The 21,989-nt window shown below is 34.3% G+C and overlaps 2 protein-coding genes and 1 long non-coding RNA gene across 4 annotated transcripts; 2 read left to right on the plus strand and 1 right to left on the minus strand.

Moving 5' to 3' along the window:
- The first annotated feature begins 676 nt into the window (after positions 1-676).
- On the plus strand, positions 677-5,258 carry LOC108214607 (ABC transporter G family member 11). Of its 2 annotated transcripts, none has more exons than XM_064089270.1 (11): positions 677-906; positions 1,073-1,507; positions 1,857-2,146; positions 2,273-2,444; positions 2,578-2,700; positions 2,897-3,025; positions 3,142-3,336; positions 3,473-3,559; positions 3,655-3,927; positions 4,373-4,480; positions 4,657-5,258. In XM_064089270.1, exons 2-11 carry the CDS (start codon positions 1,121-1,123, stop codon positions 5,035-5,037), a joined length of 2,145 nt encoding a protein of 714 aa, XP_063945340.1. In that variant the 5' UTR covers positions 677-906; positions 1,073-1,120; the 3' UTR covers positions 5,038-5,258. The 2 variants fall into 2 exon arrangements, with proteins under 2 accessions (XP_063945340.1, XP_063945341.1); XM_064089271.1 differs by having other exon boundaries at positions 1,104-1,507.
- Positions 5,259-5,660: 402 nt separating this feature from the next.
- LOC135151299 (uncharacterized) lies at positions 5,661-11,152 on the minus strand. The gene is made up of 3 exons (XR_010289968.1): positions 10,701-11,152; positions 7,700-7,789; positions 5,661-6,254 (listed from the first exon to the last, which is right to left on the minus strand). It is a non-coding gene; the product is annotated as an uncharacterized LOC135151299 (long non-coding RNA).
- Positions 11,153-13,836: 2,684 nt separating this feature from the next.
- Positions 13,837-21,489, plus strand: LOC108212628 (uncharacterized). The gene is made up of 4 exons (XM_064090100.1): positions 13,837-14,600; positions 15,891-16,281; positions 19,556-20,340; positions 20,490-21,489. Exons 1-4 carry the CDS (start codon positions 13,837-13,839, stop codon positions 21,487-21,489), a joined length of 2,940 nt encoding a protein of 979 aa, XP_063946170.1.
- The last annotated feature ends 500 nt before the right edge of the window (positions 21,490-21,989 follow it).

The raw sequence follows: 21,989 nt of genomic DNA on the forward strand, positions 1-21,989 counted from the left end.
TATTAAAAGAATAATCTCTTAATAAATTCGAGTCTAAACATCTATCTTAACTACAAATCACTTTCCAACCTATAAAACAAAATATATTATTAGAATAAAAAATCTCTTTAACCGTCCAATTTAAAAAGAAACAAACAAACTCTAATCTCGTATCTTTATTTCATATCAATTAAAAATGCATGTATATATATTGTTTATATGTTCCGCAAAATTTCATTTTCTAATTTTAAAATTTATAACTTGACGAATATTAATATGCATAAAAATCATGCTACGTATATATGAAATTTGCAGAAAGACTCCTATAATGGGATGAACAAAAATTATCGTATGATTTATCATAATATTATAGTAATGATTGTATAACGAATTTTCGATTAAATTTTCTTAAATTACACATTTACAATATCTTTACATCAATTATTCCTACAATAATAAGAAAAAACAGAGATAACCAGTGGTTAAGGGTTATCTATGTTTGCTCAGCTTAGGGTTCGACTCTGTTTCGAATATCCTAACAACAGATTGATTGTATCCTAACAACAGATTGATTGTAAGGCTATAAGTCATATTAGTCAAAATAAAAAAAAATAAGAAAAGGCAAGTGAGCTGGGGTTTATAATAAATGGTACTCCTATCCCACAAGCAACTGCCACCAAGACGTATTGAATGCATGAACACCCCAATGCGCTGAAAATATCATAGTCCTGCCTTTACCATCTGCCATTTCAAACAGTTCACCTAGATAATGATATTAATGGGAGTGGATGCAATTTATGTACACCAATGAAATGCCTTGCTAGCTGCACTTCTTGTTCTACTTACTATACATCATTAGCTACTGTCTAGATATTGTTTACACTAACCAATCCCAACAATATTGCATTGTAGCATTCCAAAATTAAGGTGTGATCTCTTTTGCATGCCATTTCTGCAGCTTTATATATATAACATTCTTGGTTCTTTCAACTCTGTTGTCATCCAGTCAAATTCACAACTAGTTCATTTCTCAGTTCTCACACAATTCCCATTTTTTATCTTCTTTACACTTGTTGAAATGTTCATTGTTTAGAGATTTTTGACAAAGGGTATATTTGTGGAAGATCATAGAGAAGCAGTCATGTCAAGTTCAACAGATGATGTGATGATGGAAATAGAGGCTCATAGGCCTCAAGGGAATGGAATGGTGGTGGGGGGATTGAGTCCTTTGAGTGAAACTCTGTGGAAAGAAAAAACAAATACAGAGTTTATTGGGGATGTCTCGGCGAGATTGGCTTGGAAGGATCTGACTGTTATGGTGACTCTTGGTAATGGGGAGACTCAGAATGTTTTGGAAGGCCTTACTGGCTATGCTGAGCCTGGGACTTTTACTGCTCTTATGGGCCCTTCTGGTTCTGGGAAATCTACTCTGTTGGATTCTCTGGCTAGCCGCCTTGCGGCGAATGCTTTTCTTTCTGGGGATATTTATCTTAATGGTCGAAAACAAAGCCTCTCCTTTGGAACTGCTGTGAGTTATCTTGATCTTCTCTTGCTTTTTTTTTACAGCTTATGAATTTTTAAGGACATGTCTTAGAAAACAATACTTGTTTTTGATGGAACAATACCTTCAGATGCACAAAGTGAATCAGCATTTTTTTCTAATTTTGTTTTAGTTGGATTATGAAATCAATCTTTTGTCTTTATATGTTTTGTTTGATAGCAAGAAACAGTGTGATGTGTAAATGTTTGTCCTATTGTGTTTCTTTTCTGAGTAGATCTTAGTTTTTAGGTTAAATCATCATCAGAAGCTGCAATATCTTTTACTCTTTTTTCTCTAACGTAATTAAGGAGTTTTCTTTTCATCATAAATAATTCAGGCATATGTGACTCAAGATGATAACTTGATTGGTACTCTTACGGTTCGTGAAACAATTTCATATTCAGCTAGACTTCGTCTGCCTGATAAAATGCCTTGGGACGAGAAACGATCACTGGTTGAAAGTACTATTATAGAGATGGGACTTCAAGATTGTGCAGACACTGTTATTGGAAACTGGCACTTGCGCGGGATAAGTGGAGGTGAGAAGAGGAGAGTTAGCATTGCTATTGAAATCCTCATGAGGCCTCGATTGCTGTTTCTTGATGAGCCAACAAGTGGACTTGATAGGTAAAGATATTGTCTGCAAGATCCTTCTTTGACATCATAATTCTCTGTCCATTGTCTCGGATACTCATAAATAAGGAACTTTGTTACATGCATATTAAATGTTCATCTATTATATGTTGTTGGCAGTGCTTCGGCATTTTTTGTGACTCAGACCTTAAGATCTCTATCTAGAGATGGAAGGACTGTCATAGCCTCTATTCATCAGCCAAGCAGTGAAGTGTTTGAGCTTTTTGATCGCCTGTACTTGCTTTCCAGCGGAAAGACTATTTATTTTGGCCAGGCTTCAGAAGCATATGAGGCAAGTTTGGTCTTTAACTTAACTATTACTTTTTTAACTTTCAGATGTATTAAGAATAGCAATGTTGAAAGTTGATGTAGTTACTATTTTATAAAGACAAACTGTTTTGATGAGTGTGTGTGCAATTTTGCAGTTCTTTGCACAAGCTGGTTTCCCCTGTCCTGCCCTGAGAAACCCGTCTGATCATTTTCTGAGATGCATCAACTCTGATTTTGACAAAGTAAAGGCTTCCCTAAAAGGATCTATGAAACTCAGGGTACTAAATTTTACATTTTACTCCTCTTAATTTGGTATATCTTACCAGTTCCATGCATAATGATGATTTTAGCTTTCTGGTTTTGGAAATATTTCCGTATTAATATGTCCTTGTGTTACGATCTAGCAGTTTCATTAGAACCAGTTACATGTATTTGCAAAACTGATAAAACTTATATATGGTAACTTATTATCAGTTTGAGGGAACTGATGACCCTTTGGACAAGACAACGACAGCTGAGGCTATTCGAACTCTTACAGAGTTCTATCGCACATCTCAGTTCTCTTATTTAGCAAGAGAAAAAGTTGAGGAGATGTCTAAACTTGTAAGCATCCTTTTTCCAAAAATTCGATTGAGTTGATTTTTTTTCTCATGTGTATATGCGCAGCATAAGAAAGATGATTATCTAGATAATTAAATATATTCGTATTTGTTGCACAGAAAGGGACAGTGCTAGATTCAGGAGGCAGTCATGCCAGTTTCTCTATGCAGGCTTTTACACTAACCAAGCGTTCATTTGTCAATATGTCGCGGGACTTTGGTTATTACTGGCTGAGGCTAGTAATCTATGTTGTGGTCACAATCTGCATCGGGACAATTTATTTGAATGTTGGGACTAGTTACACTGCCATTCTGGTATTTCCTTTTATATTCACTCTTCACAAGTTTTTTCATGTACATTCAGTAAAGTAAAGTTTTTGCATGTCCATCATGATTCTATATGTTTGAAGTTTTTACATATTTAGTCTGCTTTCCTGATATGTTGATTTAGGCAAGAGGAGCCTGTGCCTCTTTTGTGTTTGGATTTGTCACATTCATGTCCATTGGTGGTTTTCCGTCTTTTGTTGAAGATATGAAGGTGATCATTGTCATATTTGTAGTGTGCTTATAACAGAGCCTTGATGAGCCAATTTAGTGACCTGTTTTGCTGTTGACACTGTATACTTAAAACAGGTGTTTCAAAGAGAAAGAATGAATGGACACTATGGGGTGGTTGCATTTGTGATCAGCAACACTGTATCCGCGATGCCATTCCTGATAATGATTACATTTATCTCTGGAACCATCTGCTATTACATGGTCCATCTGCATTCTGGATTCAGTCATTATATCTTCTTCGTGCTGTGCCTCTACGCAAGTGTCACTGTGGTAGAGAGTCTCATGATGGCTATTGCAAGCATCGTTCCCAACTTCCTCATGGGAATCATCACAGGGGCTGGAATTCAGGTAGTTTTCTGACCACAAAAAAATATACTTACTAAAATAAGATCCTAAAGTTATCATCATGAAGTTAGGTACTGTTTGGGGTTGCTGTTGCAGACAGCAACAACAGCTTTTTGCTAAAAAGCAGGTGAAAAACTGTTTGGTAAATCGAAAAGCAGCTGAAAAGCTGCTGTTAGAAAAAGCAGGTCCTCCCATGCTTTTGGAAAAAGCTGCTTTTCAGCTTTTGCAGAATGCTGTTATAGATTTCATTATAAAACCTCACCAAAAACATTATTTTTTTTAATATTATAACTCAAAATAAGTAATATCAAAAAATTACCAAACAGTTATCTGATTTCTACAACAGCACTTATTTTACCAGCACTTTTTCTGACAGCACAGCAATTTTTAACAGCACTCCCAAACAGACCCTTAATGGTTACTTTCATTTTCTTGTCCCAAAATATAGGGAATCTTCATGCTAGTATCCGGATACTTCAGACTTCCGAATGACATTCCAAAGCCAGTTTGGAGATATCCAATGTCTTACATCAGTTTTCACTTCTGGGCTCTTCAGGTAGTCACTAATTTACCTTGTCCCAGAGCTGCAGTCCTTTCATGCTAACATTTATACCACCTTAAAAGTTTTATAGCTGGATCTTGTTTAGAGACCGGACTAGTAATCCATAATGTGTTAGAAAACAATGGTACAAAATTGAACTAATGCATCATACAATTGCTACTGCTATACAGGGACAGTACCAGAATGATCTAAAAGGACTAGTATTCGACAACGACACCCCTGATAAACCAAAAATCCCCGGAGAATATGTGCTGGAATACTTTTTCCAAATCAATGTGCATCGATCAAAATGGGTAGACCTCAGTGTCATCTTCTCTATGATTGTGATTTACCGCATCATATTCTTCTTGATGATCAAGATGAACGAAGACTTCACTCCTTGGCTAAGAGGCTATATGGCGAGACGGACGATACTACAGAAGAAGGGAAACTCGATCACCAATGTGGCTCCCTATGGTCTTACTCAATCACCTTCACTGCGGAATTTTGCAGACAATAAATCAACAGGAAGTGGCAGGCGTAGGCAACCACAACCACCAAGACGCATTTGAAGACCATTGTTGTGATAATCTGATTTCATGCTTTTGTGTTTATTACTACTAAGAAAGTTTCAACAATGTTTCAAGAAAGTATCATTGTATTTAGCAGTTTATTACAATATCGTAAAACTTAAGTACAGCTCAAATGATTTTAAGCCAGAATTCCACGCTTTCATGGTTACAAACCCATGGGTATAATGCTTTATAAATTTGGATTGTGGGTTGTTCTCAAATGTCCAAGTTTTTTTTTTTTTTTTTTGTCTCGTGTGATCACTTGGGTTCTTGTTATACAAGAGGAATTATTATTACTTGGGAGATTCCCATCAATAATTAGCTTCTGATATCAAGAATTAGCTCACAAATTCCGTATTTTGCTCCTCACTAATCTTGACAAGAGAAAATGATTTTCCCATTTCTTTGATCCATGATTTGGCTTTTACAGGGTCTACCGTAGCCTTGAATTTTGGAAGTTGTACAACTTGAAAAGATTTGAAATGTTACTCCTATTAGAGTTCGTCTTTGTTGTTGTTCTATTGCTGTTGTTTGCTGTTAAAGTATTTGTAGAATCTATGCCACTATAGAGTCCACATGAATCTGACCTCGATTTTCAGAATTTCTTTCCACTGTTATTGTTGTGGGAGTAGTTGAGTCTTAAATCATTCTGAATATCAAAGATTTATTAAATCCTCATACATTGACCATAAATAAAAAAGGTTAATCTTTTGAAATACCATAAATCTATCCTGACTATACGTAACATAGGACTCCAACAAATGTCCTCCTAGCTAGTCCCCACATAGAGCTCTCAACTGTGTCAACATCCATGTCACCAACCTCATGAGTCTACGGGCCTCATCAAGCGGATCCATACCCATAGGCTCATCGCGCAATCGCCTGTTAGCTATCTGTTCTATAGTCCTCACTCTAGCTTCCCATTCAGCATGGGTCATAGTCACTCGGTTTCCTCTTTCAACAGCCACTCTATCCATCAAAGCTCGAAACTCTGCAGAATCCCTACCTAAAGGGTCACGGGATCCCGAAGAAGAATCGGGTATAGGCCTAAGTAGATCTGAGGGTCCGACTGAAATACAGGCGGATTCGGAAACAGACATCCTAGGTACATGTGCACTCTCATTGGAATCATCTAACTCGGTGCCAAACTCAGACTCAGAAGTGTCAGAGACAGGCGGGGGTGGTGTCTGAGGCCTTCCATCACCATCCATAGCAATCTGCAAAATACAATGATATAACATATATAATAAAAGGGTTATCTTAAATCTATCATCACTCCGAACTTACTTCCCTAACTGTCCAAACTATATCTGATAATCTGACTAACCCTAAATGAGTTTCTTTTATATTATCCATGCTCCATCGATCTCGTTTATTTGATTAACCCTTGCTTGTTTTAGTGACCAAAACATGTGGTTCTGATACCAACTTATGACACATTTCCAATCCGGAGCCTAGATTGGTAAGTCACGTAACCGGAAAATCATGCAAAACATAAATATAATTTTTTGACCCCAACTTACCTTTGACCTATCACAAATTATGATATGAAACAAACGAAACTATATATTTCTACAACTCAAAAGACGGTTAAAAACATAACTCTGATTTAGAGTTACACTTATAACTTGGATAATTTACATAATTTAATCCTTACATAATTCCAACTCCAATACTACTGCTTTCACACAACATCTATCTAAGACGATGAACCAAAAAAATAACCAAACATATAGCGAAATGAACTATTCTTTCGAGCGAAAAACTTGATTCGCACTATCTTCACACTTAGGTGTTAGGGTTAGATGATAAAACATGAGCTAGATATGCTCGACAAGTAACCAATATAATTCAAGAAAATAAGCTAAGGTTTAAGAGAATACTATTGAGTGACAAACAAGGTAGGGAAATATGTTTGTCTAACTTAGTTAACTTCAATGTTTTAGAAGAAAAATAATTAGTCTGAAAATCATTTTGGGTTCCAAAATATTTGATTTACTCTTCAAAAACAATTTTATCAAAAACTTTATTCTTTGATATCAATGTCACAGTACATCATATAAATCTAATAACATTTACTTTCAAAGAAATTTTAAAGAAAATATTATTATTATTGGATCCTTTCTCGACATTTCTAGATCATACGGGTGATCAGCCACGTAGGTACCTATGACATAAATTCCTTTCGGACATTAATTGGGGCACCCAATTAGGCAACTCGTTGGTCTTTTACACTGGACTAGTATTACTAGCCTCTTACGCCACCTTAATTACATTGGACCGGCTTCCCTTGGTCTCTTACGACCAAGCATATTTCAAAATTTTTATAATTCAAACTTTTTCTTTTCAGTAAGAATTCACTTCTTTCTCAAACATTCATTTTTCAAATATTTCGTTTACTATCTTAAACATTCATTCCATTTTCATTTTATAAATCAATATATGAAGATAACAATTTAAAAAACATCCGGTCATTGCTCAAACTTTACTTTTAAATTTTTTTAAAGAAAACTTTCCATTTTCAAAGGCTCCAAATGACACATTTGGGGAAGAGCATAAGTATTATCAATAATAGTATCACAGGAATAGTAAACATTCTTTTAACATTCTATTAACATTCTATTATATTTCAACAAAATGTTAAAGGTTCATAGGGGCTTACTTGCTTGAACGCTACGTTTCCTCTGCAACTAGTCCTCCACTATAACTTCCCTTCCTTTACTACCCCTGACAACCTTTGCTTTGCTCCTATCTACAATCACGAGAAACACTATTACAGTACCCTCATTAACATTCTACATCTACTTAGAACATCTTACTCTATTTACTAACTACATTTCGATACTTACCCAGATACTATACTTTTATACACATATACATATTTACAGTCAACGAGCACATATCACATAAATTAGTAATAATTAATCAAACCCTTATAACCCTTTAAATATGAGTATTGATCAATTACTGTAACATTGAATACAAGTACCGGCCATTATAACTAACACATATATTAGGTATACACAAAATTATACTAACAAAAACAATGACAAGTATATCCTTTTTATCTTGTTTTATTCAATAATTTCTAACTAAATTTCAGCATCACCTCCTCTATTTATAGTGCTACCCATCAGAATTATACTGACCCAAACCAACTATTCATTACTAAAATCCTTGCACAACAATCATCCAATTATTAATATTACAAGTAGTCACATAACATTTAACCGATACTTTTTACTACCATTGATCCTTTTATTCGGTTCACTACAATTCAACACCGAAATCTTGATTAACACATAACACCTAGAACCATACTACATACCCCATCTTTTTCGGTAATTCAATAATATTTTTAGAGATATACCCCGACTTAAACTAAAATGTTGGATTCATGATATGTAATAAACCCCGTCCATAAATTAACCTCTAAAATCGTTTATCTAAACACATATGCTCAACATCTGAAATAACAACTAAATATATTGACCCGACATGCAAACACATACACACACACACAGAGAGAGAGAGAGAGTGTTAAGTTCTATGGAGTAGACAAAAACATTGGAGTATTGGAGTAGAAAATTGGAAAAAAATATAATCTCGTCATCTAAATTTAATATTTTTTGTCCTGCAATATTTATAAACATTCGACAACCTGCAGATTATGTTCTACAATATAAATATTGTAATCGAAACGTAGAACAATTAATTTTATAAATCAGTGAACACTATGTTCTGCAATATAACTAATAAGCAGAACATAAATCTTAATACATGTTAAAGTTAAAAAATATTATTGATTGATTGATTTAAGACAACTTATAAATGATGAATTACATAAAAATTTGGATAATGAAAGATATTATTTTCGATTAAACTAAAAAATTGTAACTCGTACTCCAATAATCCAATGTTTTTGTCTACTCCATATAACTTAACTCTCTCTCTCTCTCTCTCTCTATATATATATATATATATATATATGCTTTAAACTTTATTCGGCTCACAGATTCATCATCACCATCGCCACCAGCTCACCGAAGTTCACGAAATCGGTGGGCAGAACCCGGGTGATACTTGACTTGGATTTCCAGTTGTGGAGTTCAACCTTTAAGTATTCCGAATCCATAACTCCCAAAACCGAAGCTAGAGTCTCACTGTTTTGCAGTCGATCATCGCCAGACATTCCGTTACACACGTCGTCGCCAAAACGCGCACAGAAGTGAGGAATAGAGGTGAGAGAGCAACAAAACTACAGACTTAAATCTTTAAGCGGAGTCAAATTGAGTTCGAGAAGAGAGAGATATCGAGAGGGGAGAGGAGAGAGTACATGCGAGAGATGATGAAGATGAAATGGGGGTGAGTTTGTGTTTTAAATAAAAGGAAATATCATAAACCTAATTTTATAATATTATGTTTTGGAAAAGAATGATATAGTTGCATTTTACTTTATAAACAAATTCTTATCTATAAAAATATTATAAAAGATTTCAACATTTTTAGATATTTAAATGATTTTATAAAAATACGGAAGCAATTAAATATATAAATTTATTTATAAACAAAACAGTTCATACATAAACACGTAGCATCACATAATCAATTCAAAAATTTCACAAGTTGACTCGTTAAACTCTGATAATCAATAATATTTTATTAATATAATGTTAAATTACAAATTCCAATTTATCGGATGTTAAAAATTACCTATTTTATGTCATGGACATCCTCTTCTTAAAACTATAAATAAGAGTAATTTCACAAAAAAACTCTTACATTACTAATCTATTTTTAAAAAATCAATGATAGCCACTAATCACATAAAGATTTGCAGTGATTAAAAAAATTTCATGAGCATATTTAGAAATTCATAGAATTTTTGATATATAAGTGATGCGATGAGAAATATTGTAAAAAAGAGAAGAACATAAACATCTTCAACCTCTTCGATTAAAGTTACTTAAATCAAAAACTTAGTTAATTGGCATCCATTTTTAAACTTTCTCATATTTATTTTTCTTTTTATGTTCTAGATTGTGTAGCAACAATAAATCTATATGCTACTAATATTTTCCAATATCGTTGTGATTTATGATTTTTCTAAAAATTCTTTGATTGCCTTATATTATTACGACATCCATCTATTAAATAGTAAGACATATAAGTACCTTGGGATTAAAAGGACCATGTTCCCACGATAACATGAAAGTGAACACCTTTTCAATTTGTGACTTCATCATATGCACAAATAATAATAAAAAATGCGTATATATATATTACTTTTCTTATGTTATAATTAATAAAGAACAACACCGGTATGTATTAGTTAACAAAGAACAATAATAATGTGTTGTATATTTCATTTAGTCAATAATTATGACATATGGTGTTGTTCTTTATTAGATTCAATGTATCGAAAATGCCTCTCAACACACTGAATTCATAAAAATTACAAAATTCACCAACGAAATCCCTAGATTTGCATCTAAATCATTTAGATCTAACCATATATCACCGATGACCGATCAAACACAACAGATCCCCAAATATAACAACATATTTATCAATTGAACACAAATAGTTAAAAACTTTGGGAACAACATATCGGGGTATTGCATTTCTGGTATTAACAAGGTAAAGCGTGAAAGAGAATTTACCTTAATCGTTAAGGCGAAGTGATTCAATCCATGTCTTCTACTTTATTTCCTTATTGACTTTGAGCAAAGTGTGATTTTCGATTTTTCAAGGTTTACTTCTCTTTCAACTTTTAAATTTCTTAAAACCCTATGTCTCCTTGTATTGCAGCTCCAAAAACTCTATTTTCCCCAAGAACTTCAATTTTTAGAGATGAATATATATATGCTACAACAGAGATTCTGACTAATTAGGTCATGGCGTCTGGTGACATTTTGGGCTGAGCCCAATATCATCAAAATATTAATTTGATCCACTAAATAATCAATATTGACACTAATTTTCCTAATCCTATAATTTAATTAATTCAACTCCATATTATTAGCTTATTAAATTCCCAATTTCAAATTATCGCATGTTCATCAATTAAATTAATTACTGTTAATTAATTAAATTAACATCTTATTATTCTAGATCATCCACCCAACTTATAAATATGCAAAAAAAAAAATCTATCTAGTAGACTATAGCATAATCATCTTTATGAGCTTTCAAGAGGACAACATGATTAGCCTAATATTGACATGGATTTATTTTATCGTTAATATCCTACTTTGTACTCCCTCCGTCCCAAGTTAACTGTCTTATTTGACTTTTTCATGGTCAATTTGACTCGATTTTGACTGAAAAATATGTATATTAATTAATTAAATAAAATTATGAAAAACATATCATTGAAAAGATTATAAAATCTATTTTAAAATATATTTTTCAGTTTTGTAAAATTGTAAAAGAATAGTTTTTAATTTTAAGTCAAAGTTAGGTCAAATTGACTACCAAAAAGTCAAACAAGACAATTAATTTTGGGACGGAGGGAGTATGTAATGTCATTACCCAATACATAATATTATAATTCACAATAAATAATTTCATATATGAACTAAAGCATGCACACTGAATACAATATTAAACCAAACTATTAAAAGTTTTGGTTAATGGGCTAGTAAATGTAATAATACTATTTAACATACTTAATAAAATATATTAATTCAGATATGTTTGTTAAGTATATAAAAATATATTTTAAGAGAAAAGCAAACTTTGTGTATTTGTGTTTTGAAACACTTATAATACTGTACTTCTAAAATCTATACTTGCAATAATGTTCTTCAAAATTATTCATAGTTGTGTACTTCCGTTAAACTTTGCTCGATTTTGGGTTAAAACATAAATAAACAGGATTTGAAGTGCATTTTGTGTCTGTACTTTTTGATTTTATAACATTTGCAATACTATAGTTATAATATTGCTATCGTCTATTTGTATCCTAACATAACTCCGTTAGCAACACTTGATGGAAGTACACTGAGGAGAATCTCGAAGTGGAGTATTGTAACTATAGATTTTCGAAATACAATATTGTAATTGTTGTAAATCCCAACATATAGGTACACACAATGCACTTTTCTCATATTTTAATTGAAAAACACATTTATACTATCATAAATGTATCTTCGATATAATTTATATATACATATAAGCCAATAGGGGTGAGCAAAAAAAATCGAAAAACCGAAACCGAGCCGAAAAATCGAAAAACCAAACCGAAAAAAATCGTAAACGACAAAAACCGAAAAAAACCGTAACCGAACCGAACCGATATAACGGTTTGGTAACGGCCCCTAAAACCGAACCGTTTATATAATATATAATAAAAATATAACATTTATTATATATTATTATATATAACATATATATATATATATATGTGCTACAATATATTAATTACATATTTTAGTAAGAGAAATAGATATAATAAGTATATAAATATTTTTCTAAAATTAATAAAAGTATTAAATTTGTAGAGTAGTTTCTAATCATATAAAAACCGTGAAAAAACCGAAACCGACCCACGGTTAACCGAACCGAAAAAAACCGTTTGAAACGGTTCGGTTACGGTTTCTACCTAAAAACCAAACCGAACCGAAATACACAGTTCGGTAACGGTTTTAGGTAGAAACCGAGCCGAACCGACCCGTGCACACCCCTATAAGCCAATAATCAAATACAAACCAACCCCTAAATAAAAACTAAAAATAATAAAATTTAGTGATATTCATTTTAGAAATTAGTGATTTGTGTTGCTAGAATTAGTGGCAGTTGTAACATCCCACATCGATTTGGCAAAGAGTATTTGGGCCCTTTATAAGCACAAATAAATAACTAATGTATACCAATTTGCTAGCACTTTTGAGCCGGCCTGTAATGGGTTGTTGGGTCCGGTATACATCTAGTTATGGGCGTGGGATGTTATAGCAGTGGTGGCGGTGGTGGAGATAGTGGAGGTTGAGCACATGAAGATAGTGGATTCGAGCGCCCTAATTCGACCTAGGTGAGCCCCAAGGCCGACCTGGCGCCCCAGAATTCCCCAAATCGCCCTGGGTGAGCCCAGGATCGACCCAGGTGCCCGATTTTCCTAAAAAAAACTCCGGAAATTTAGTAAAAATTCCAGGATACAGAAATTTCATTTTCAATTTATTTTGAAGGTACATATTTTATGCTCCATGGGTTTAAATTAAATTACAACTTCTCTCTAGTCAAATTAATTGAAATACTGTAATTTGCACATATTATATGATTGAAAAAATTCAAAATGTTATATATATTAAAGAATATACATGATTTATGCATTTTTAAGATTATTAGAGTTATATTATAATTTGCTCAAAAGAAAAAGATTATTAGAGTTATATGATTCTTTATTGCAAAATTTGGTGAAAGTAGGGTCAATTTGATTTAAAATATATTAAAACTAGTAAAGAGGGGATATTAATTATTTTTGTCATTTTATATATCATAATATATTCTTATATAGATACAAATAATATAAGTCTAAAAACTAAAAACAATTCTTAATTAGTTGAATATAATTACTAAATAATTAAAATTATTTTATCCCTTCTTTAAGCTCCACGCTACAAACCACCACCCACCCACACTCCCCAGTCCCCAGACTTCGACACATCAGACTTCTGACACATCATTTGGGAAAAAAGTTAAAATATTTTTTTTGGATACCCAACATGTTTTTCGAACCTGTCCAATCAACTCGATCCCAACTCTCCTTTGTTTGTACACCAGGTTAAAGTACCAAATTACATGGCCGAAGAAATTCAGCATTGTAACAGCCACAGGCATCCACTGACCCTAAAGGAGAATTATCATCCAAATGGCGATTTCGTCTGTCGTCACTGCAATAAAGCCATCCTATGTAAATCCTCTGTTTACACCTGTGAGTTCAACACTGATGAAACTACTATCAATGCTAAAGAAAAAGATGCAGATTGTGCTCGTTTGTTTGTCCACAAAACCTGTACAGACTTATCCATCAGATTTATGCACCCAAGTCACGAACATATTCTTACGACTAATCCAGTACACATTTGGATTCAGGGGAACAAGTGTAATGTTTGCTCCACGGCTATAGGTCACTACCCATTCTTTTACTGTTGTACTGAAAAATGCGAATTCAGGCTCTGCCTCAGATGCGCGGTTACACCTTCCCAAGAAGAAAGGAAAATTCGACATTGGAGTCACCAACACCAACTACGCGTAGTGGAGAGATGTGCCACATTTGAGTGTGATGCTTGTAACAAGGTGGCCACAGATTCTTCTTATATGTGTGACATATGTCCATTTTGGATCCATAAAAGCTGTGGTAGTTTACCACGGCTTAATATATTAGTTCATCATAAACATCCTCTTTGGCTATCTGATTCTCTGCCAGATATTTACCGTCAATCCCAACAGTTCTGCAAAATTTGCAAGGTAGAAGTGGATCCAAGCCACTGGCTCTTCTATTGTGCTAACTGCAGGTTTTTTGCACATATCCAGTGTGCTTTATCAAAGACTCCAGTTTTGAGGTTAGTGACGACTAAAATTTATAATTTTTGTTTTTGGCTTCATATTATGTGTTTGCTACTAATGTATTCATATTTAGTATTTCTGATGGGCTCTTTAAACAAATTATTTAAAGAGCAAGTCAAGAATTAGTACTCTAGTGGGTTCTTAGAAGCTCTCTAAAATTTAGAGCCTACTCTCTGATCTCCTATCTTTTAAAGAGCATCTAGTAGCTCTTAATTGTTAATTTATGAATATAATATTAATTATCCTCCAATCTTCTCTCTTTTTGTTAACTTTTCTCTCTCATTTATATAAAATAAGGGTCATGTTCAAGAGAAAACCATTGGAGAGAGAACCCATAGAACCCTACCTTATTTCTAGTTTCAGTTATAGTTCTGCAGCAGAACTTCACATGCAAAAAATGTCAATATCTATGTATTGTGTTTTTAAATCATTTTTGAACACACACAACGATGTAAAAACATGAAAAAAAAACAAGTATTTAGATTTAGATCCTAAAAATCTATTTAAAATTTAGGGTTCTGCAGCAGAACTTTAATGGTTCTATGGTTCTATTTTATGCACTGGTTTTCTCTTGAGCGCGACCCTATAAAATAAATATACAATGTGAATAAAGAGCTAAGTATAAAGAATAACATTGGAGTTCTCACGTTTTCTAATATACTCGCTAGGAGCTTTGTTTATATTATTTTAAGGAATGATGTAGGAGCACCATTGGAAATGCTCTTAAACCCCTTGATTTAAATCAGTTTATATTCTATGCTTGTGAGAAGACTAGTACTATCGGATCAATTAAAAACCGTGGCTCTTGTTTTCTAAACATTGTTTTGTGGTAAACAATTGCTAAACGAGGGTTGTGTCTTTTATCACCTTCGACAGACTCCATATATTCACGGCTTTGCAACTGCACACACACATATAAAGATTTGCATGATCAGTTTCCTGCTAGCCGCCTAACCTTAAGCAGAACACTAGTTATAAATTTATCCTGATTAGCGTTTGATTTATGGTTAATGAGCCGAGAACCTCAAACCCATGTGTTGGTGTTTGAATTAACAATTTGATTTGTGTGGAATGAGAACTTCATTTCCCACTTAATGGTAAATCATTCCCAACACACTCCTTGAGATAACCCATTCCTATACCTCCTCATTCTCATTGTCGATTCTCATTATCCTTCCCACCCACAATCCAAACACCCCCTAAATTCCGTTAAAATTTTTAGGGTAAAACTTTTTTTGTACATGTATTTGTGAGTGATATTCATGGTTACACACTTACACTGGCAGAGACGAAGGTGCTAATGATGATGCAAAGCTAATGACCGTCCCAGCAGCTGATGAGCCGTCACTGAATTGCATGAAGCAAAAATGTATCAAGGATATGATTTCTCTCTCAGTGGATATCTCAGTGTCCCCACCAATTCTTATCAATCATTGGGCTCATGAGCATCCACTGGCACTCGAACACAAAAGTGCTTCTGTTATTACTATGGATGATTCAAACCAAGAATCATCATCAGTTGGACCGATCCTATGTGACGGTTGCACAAAACCTATCTCATCCTCTTCGGACGATGCCAATGTGTTATATAAATGCAATCAGTGCAGTTATGCTCTCCACAGATATTGTGCACTGATTCCTCAGGAGATGAATCATTCCAAGTTGGGCAAGTTGAAGGTACATAAAAGGCGTGCCTTGAGCAATATACTAGAATGTTGCGAGAATTGCTACGTTCTTAGCAACGGCTTCACGTTTAGACCAGAAGGCGAGAGCTACGACTACGATGTCGGGTGCGTATCTCTACCAGAAAAAATCAAACATATAACGCATCATCACCCCCTTAAACAACGTAGTTCTGGAGGTGGAGCAGTTTGTAAGGCATGTTCTTCTGAATGTTGGGGTTGGTTGATTATCGTGTATGGGTGTGAAATTTGTGATTTCAATTTACATTCGTCCTGTGCTCTGAAGCCACGTACAGTTCCACACAGATGGGATCCTCACCCACTCCGTTTAATTCTTTCGATTGAGGACGACGTAGAAGACCATCCCCAGGATTTCGAATGTGAATTTTGCTCACAAGTAATCGACACAAACACTTGGTTCTATCACTGCAATATTTGTGATCTATCTTTTCACATGCTCTGCATAGATCCTTATTTTCTTTATGCAAACGTTAAGTTTGGGGCTACGGGTATTAAGAAGGAGGATCGCAACATGACCTTGGTCCTAAACAAGAAGGGGCGACCGGTATTCGAAACTAGGAGCGGCCGCTGGTGGAAGCTATTATAAATGTTCATCAAGAATAAGTTAGAGACAAGTTTGTGACAGCAAAACTACTGTTAGTAGAAATTCGAAACTATTTTATTTGAAATATATCTGGATTCATGTTTGCTTTATAATTGCAGTTTCAAAAATCAGAATCCGCTTGGATAATATATGTGCACATTATTGAGTAAATCTTCCTCCTCTTCGTCACGATGTTGGATAATATATATATGTGCACATTATTGAGCACATTATTTGTTGTGCTCTTCTTTGCTTGATGTTGAGGTATTGTAACAAAGAAGAATACACGTTGAATTTATGAGAAAAGGCGCTAGAATCACAATTTGACTACATAATGCCCCAAATGTCAACTTCATGATTTAAGTAATAAAATTATACAATAACATTTAAATAGTATATAAGTTATATATAATACTTATATGAATATATGAATATATGAATATAAATTTATAAATATATTTATTAATATTTATATAAATATGTGTGTGTGATTTTTTATCAGGTTTTGGATTCGAATCGGGTCTTGGGTTTCGGTTCGGGACACCTAAGATTCAGATCCAAATCCAAACTCCTTCGGGTCCAAAAAAGATATCTAGATCCGGATCCAAATCCAAAACAAATACTTCCTTATCCTGGATATATTTTTAAGCCAGTTTAATTTTTATTAAAAAATTAGGGGGCTGATTTATGCACACCTCTTTCTTTTTTGGACCAAGTTGTCCATAATCCTTTTAGAAGTGTTTTGTTTTTCTATTTACTCAATTTATTATCTTTCTTAATATTCATAGTTGCCAGTCTTAAAATGTTTTCTTAGTATCCCCTCTCTTCTATTGTCCTCCCGTTTCGTCGTCAAGTTAAACCCGAGAGTCCTAAACAAGAAAACTTTCAGTCTCATATTATTGATGGAGAATTGTTGGAGTTAAATCAAATAATTGTTCACTTTCAGGACATTTGAATCCCTCAAACTCAAAGAACTCTAGCATATTTTCTCAAGGTCCTTGATAGACTATTTCTCCATCTAAGCAGGATAATGTCATCGAACAATTCATAAGTTTCTGGTGCAGGTTGGAGGAGTGAGATAACAGATGAATTGCATGATTGAATTTGCAATCTGATAGCGTGTTGAACATGAAGCAAAATGACTCTAAGTTCTGGAGCCTGCGATGTCTTTTGATAAGTCTCTAGTGACCAACATTAACATTTTTTTTGGTCGAATGCATTAATAAAGGTTTTTTTTGGTGCTGATTTATGCAACTATGAATATTAAGGAAGATAATAAATTGAATAAATAATAAAAAACACTGCTAAAAAAATTAGGGGCAACATGATCAAAAGAAGAGAGAGTGTGCGCATAAATAAATATAAGGTGTGCATAAATCACCACCCAAAAATTAAGGCTCCACGACAGAAGCACAAAAATAGTACTTGCACCCAAAAAATTATGTATGACCAACACTTGACGAGACAAAGAATTTAAAGTCAGCGTTCCCACGGACGTGCAGAACATGTAAGATGAAGAGACAAAAGATTAGAATCAATAAATCACCAGAGCTTTAACTTTCTCAATTTCTCTTTTCATTTCTACTTTTCGTATGAGTGTTCTTGGTGACTTCTTTTCTTGCTTGACGTTGAGATATAGTATCAAATCAGAACATTTAAAACTTTATCTGTTAAATACATGATAGATAACGGCTACTAATTACCATCATGTACGCATCCACTTCATAAGTTCTGATCCAACTTCAAGAGAGTCACCGTATCAATTCTCTCCCAACGGCACTGAAGGTTTCACATGCAAATCCTACTGGGAAAAACAACTCACCAATTACGTTGATCAGCCTTCCTTACAAGGTACATATTTTATACTCCATGAGTTTAAATTAAATTACAACTTCTTTCTAGTCAAATTAATTGAAATACTGTAATTTGCACATATTATATAATTCAAAAAATTCAAAAAAATTGTTATATTTTAAAGAATATACAGGATTTACTTTAGAATGCATTTTTGAGATTATTAGGGTTATATTTTGCTCAAAAAAAAGATTATTAGAGTTATATAATTTTTTATTGCAAAATTTGGTGAAAGTAGGGTCAATTTGATTTAAAATATATTAAAACTAGCAAAGAGGGGATATTAATTATTTTTGTCATTTCATATATCATAATTTATTCTTATATAAATATAAATAATATAAGTCTCGAAACTAAAAACAATCCTTAATTAGTTGAATATAATCACTAAATAATTAAAATTATTTTATCCCTCTTTTACACTCCACGCAACAAATTACCACCCACCGAGGCACCCACTCTCTGCAACCGGCCGGCCACCTACGCACCTAAAAAAATTTCCACAAATTTTCTTACAAAATGATGCCGTAGACAAGTGGAAAATTGTGAATTGTGATGGCGTTTTTCCCAAATTTCGCTACATGTGGTAGACAAGTGAAAATCGTGATTCGGTGATTGGTGTATACAGGTCTCATTATCATTAGTGTGAATGCAACCAATCAAATTTCGACACATCATTTGGGAAAAAAATTTGAAATAATATTTCAGGGCACCTAACATTTTCCTTACGAATTATATGTTTACTGTTTATGTCGTTTGGTTCATGGAACCTGTCCAATAAACTCCCAGCTCTCCTTTGTTTGTACACCAGGTTAAAGTACCAAATTACATGGCCAATAAAGAAATTCAGCATTGTAACAGCCACAGGCATGCACTGACCCTAAAGGAGAATTATCATCCAAATGGCGATTTCGTCTGTCTTCACTGCAATAAAGCCATCCTATGTAAATCCTCTGTTTACACCTGTGAGTTCAACACTGATGAAACTACTATCAATGCTAAAGAAAAAGATGCAGATTGTGCTCGTTGTTTTTTCCACAAAAACTGTACAGACTTATCCATCAGATTTATGCACCCAAGTCACGAACATAATCTTACTACTAATCCACTACACTTTGGTATTGAGTGGGACAAGTGTAATGTTTGCTCCACGGCTATAGGTCACTACTCATTCTTTTACTGTTGTACTGAAAAATGCGAGTTCAAGCTCTGCCTCAGATGCGCGGTTACACCTTCCCAAGAAGAAAGGAAAATTCGACACTGGAGTCACCCACACCAACTACGCGTAGTGGAGAGATGTGCCACATTTGAGTGTGATGCTTGTAACAAGGTGGCCACAGATTCTTCTTATATGTGCGACATATGTCCATTTTGGATCCATAAAACCTGTGGTAGTTTACCACGGCTTAATATATTAGTTCATCATAAACATCCTCTTTGGCTATCTGATTCTCTGCCAGATATTTACTGTCAATTCCAACAGTTCTGCAAAATCTGCAAGGTAGAAGTGGATCCAAGCCACTGGCTCTTCTATTGTGCTAACTGCAGGTTCTTTGCACATATCCACTGTGCTTTATCAAAGACTCCAGTTTTGAGGTTAGTGATCACTAATTTATAATGTTTTGTTTTTGGCTTCATGTTTTGTGTTTGCTACTAATGTATTTAATATTTAAACCACCGATTTTACTATAAAACTTTCTTTGTACATGTATTTATGAGTGATCATTTATCGTCACACATGGCAGACACGAAGGTGCTGATGATGATGCAGAGCTAATGCACGTCCCAGCAGATGATGAGCAGTCACTGAATTACATGAAGCAAAAATGTATCAAGGATATGATTTCTCTCTCAGTGAATATCTCGGTGTCCCCACCAATTCTTATCAATCATTGGGATCATGACCATCCACTGGCACTCGAACACAAAAGTGCTTCTGCTATTACTATGGATGATTCAAACCAAGAATCAGTTGGACCGATCCTATGTGACGGTTGCACAAAACCTATCTCATCCTCTTCGGACGATGCCAATGTGTTATATAAATGCAATCAGTGCAGTTATGCTCTCCACAGATATTGTGCACTGATTCCTCAGGAGATGAATCATTCCAAGTTGGGCAAGTTGAAGGTACATAAAAGGCGTGCCTTGAGCAATATACTAGAATGTTGCGAGAATTGCTACGTTCTTAGCAACGGCTTCACGTTTAGACCAGAAGGCGAGAGCTACGACTACGATGTCGGGTGCGTATCTCTACCAGAAAAAATCAAACATATAACGCATCATCACCCCCTTAAACAACGTAGTTCTGGAGGTGGAGCAGTTTGTAAGGCATGTTCTTCTGAATGTTGGGGTTGGTCGATTATCGTGTATGGGTGTGAAATTTGTGATTTCAATTTACATTCGTCCTGTGCTCTGAAGCCACGTACAGTTCCACATAGATGGGATCCTCACCCACTCCGTTTAATTCTTTCGATTGAGGACGACGTAGAAGACCATCCCCAGGATTTCGAATGTGAATTTTGCTCACAAGTAATCGACACAAACACTTGGTTCTATCACTGCAATATCTGTGATCTATCTTTTCACATGCTCTGCATAGATCCTTATTTTCTTTATGCAAACGTTAAGTTTGGGGCTATGGGTATTAAGAAGGAGGATCGCAAAGAGACCTTGGTCCTAGACAATGAGGGGCTGCCGGCATTAGAAACAAGGAGCGGCCGCTCGTGGAAGCTGCGGGATTGATACAAACCATGACCTATCCTTGAATGGAAGCGAATGTTCATCAAGAATAAGTCAGAGACAAGTTTGTGATCAGTAGAAATTTGTAATTATTATGTTTCAGTAAATATTGGTTATCTATTTTTGGCTTGTTTATATTGCGACCATTGAACTTTGTATTTGTATACAGTATACACGCTTACTTTTAAAGGAATTTTTAGAAGTTGCAGTTTCAGGGGACGTAGCACAATCTAGCTTCTCAAAAAGATCATTCAGTGCCCAGACCACTGAATAACATGATCGCAACTGGAGAAATGCAATTTGAATCAAGAGCTAAACATTGTGACACAGCAAATGCGGCAACTTCCATTCCAGGTAAGAACCCAAAGGTCGACAAAACATCTGGATTCATGTTTGTTTTATTCAACTTCTAATTTTTCACAATATTTTAGCAACTACTATCTGTCCTTAACTGCAAATAAACCCTGATAGGATATTAGGATTATTGGTTCATGAAAACTTAC

The sequence above is a fragment of the Daucus carota genome, chromosome 3, assembly GCF_001625215.2.
Source record: "Daucus carota subsp. sativus chromosome 3, DH1 v3.0, whole genome shotgun sequence".
In the NCBI taxonomy this organism is placed as follows: Eukaryota; Viridiplantae; Streptophyta; class Magnoliopsida; order Apiales; family Apiaceae; genus Daucus; species Daucus carota.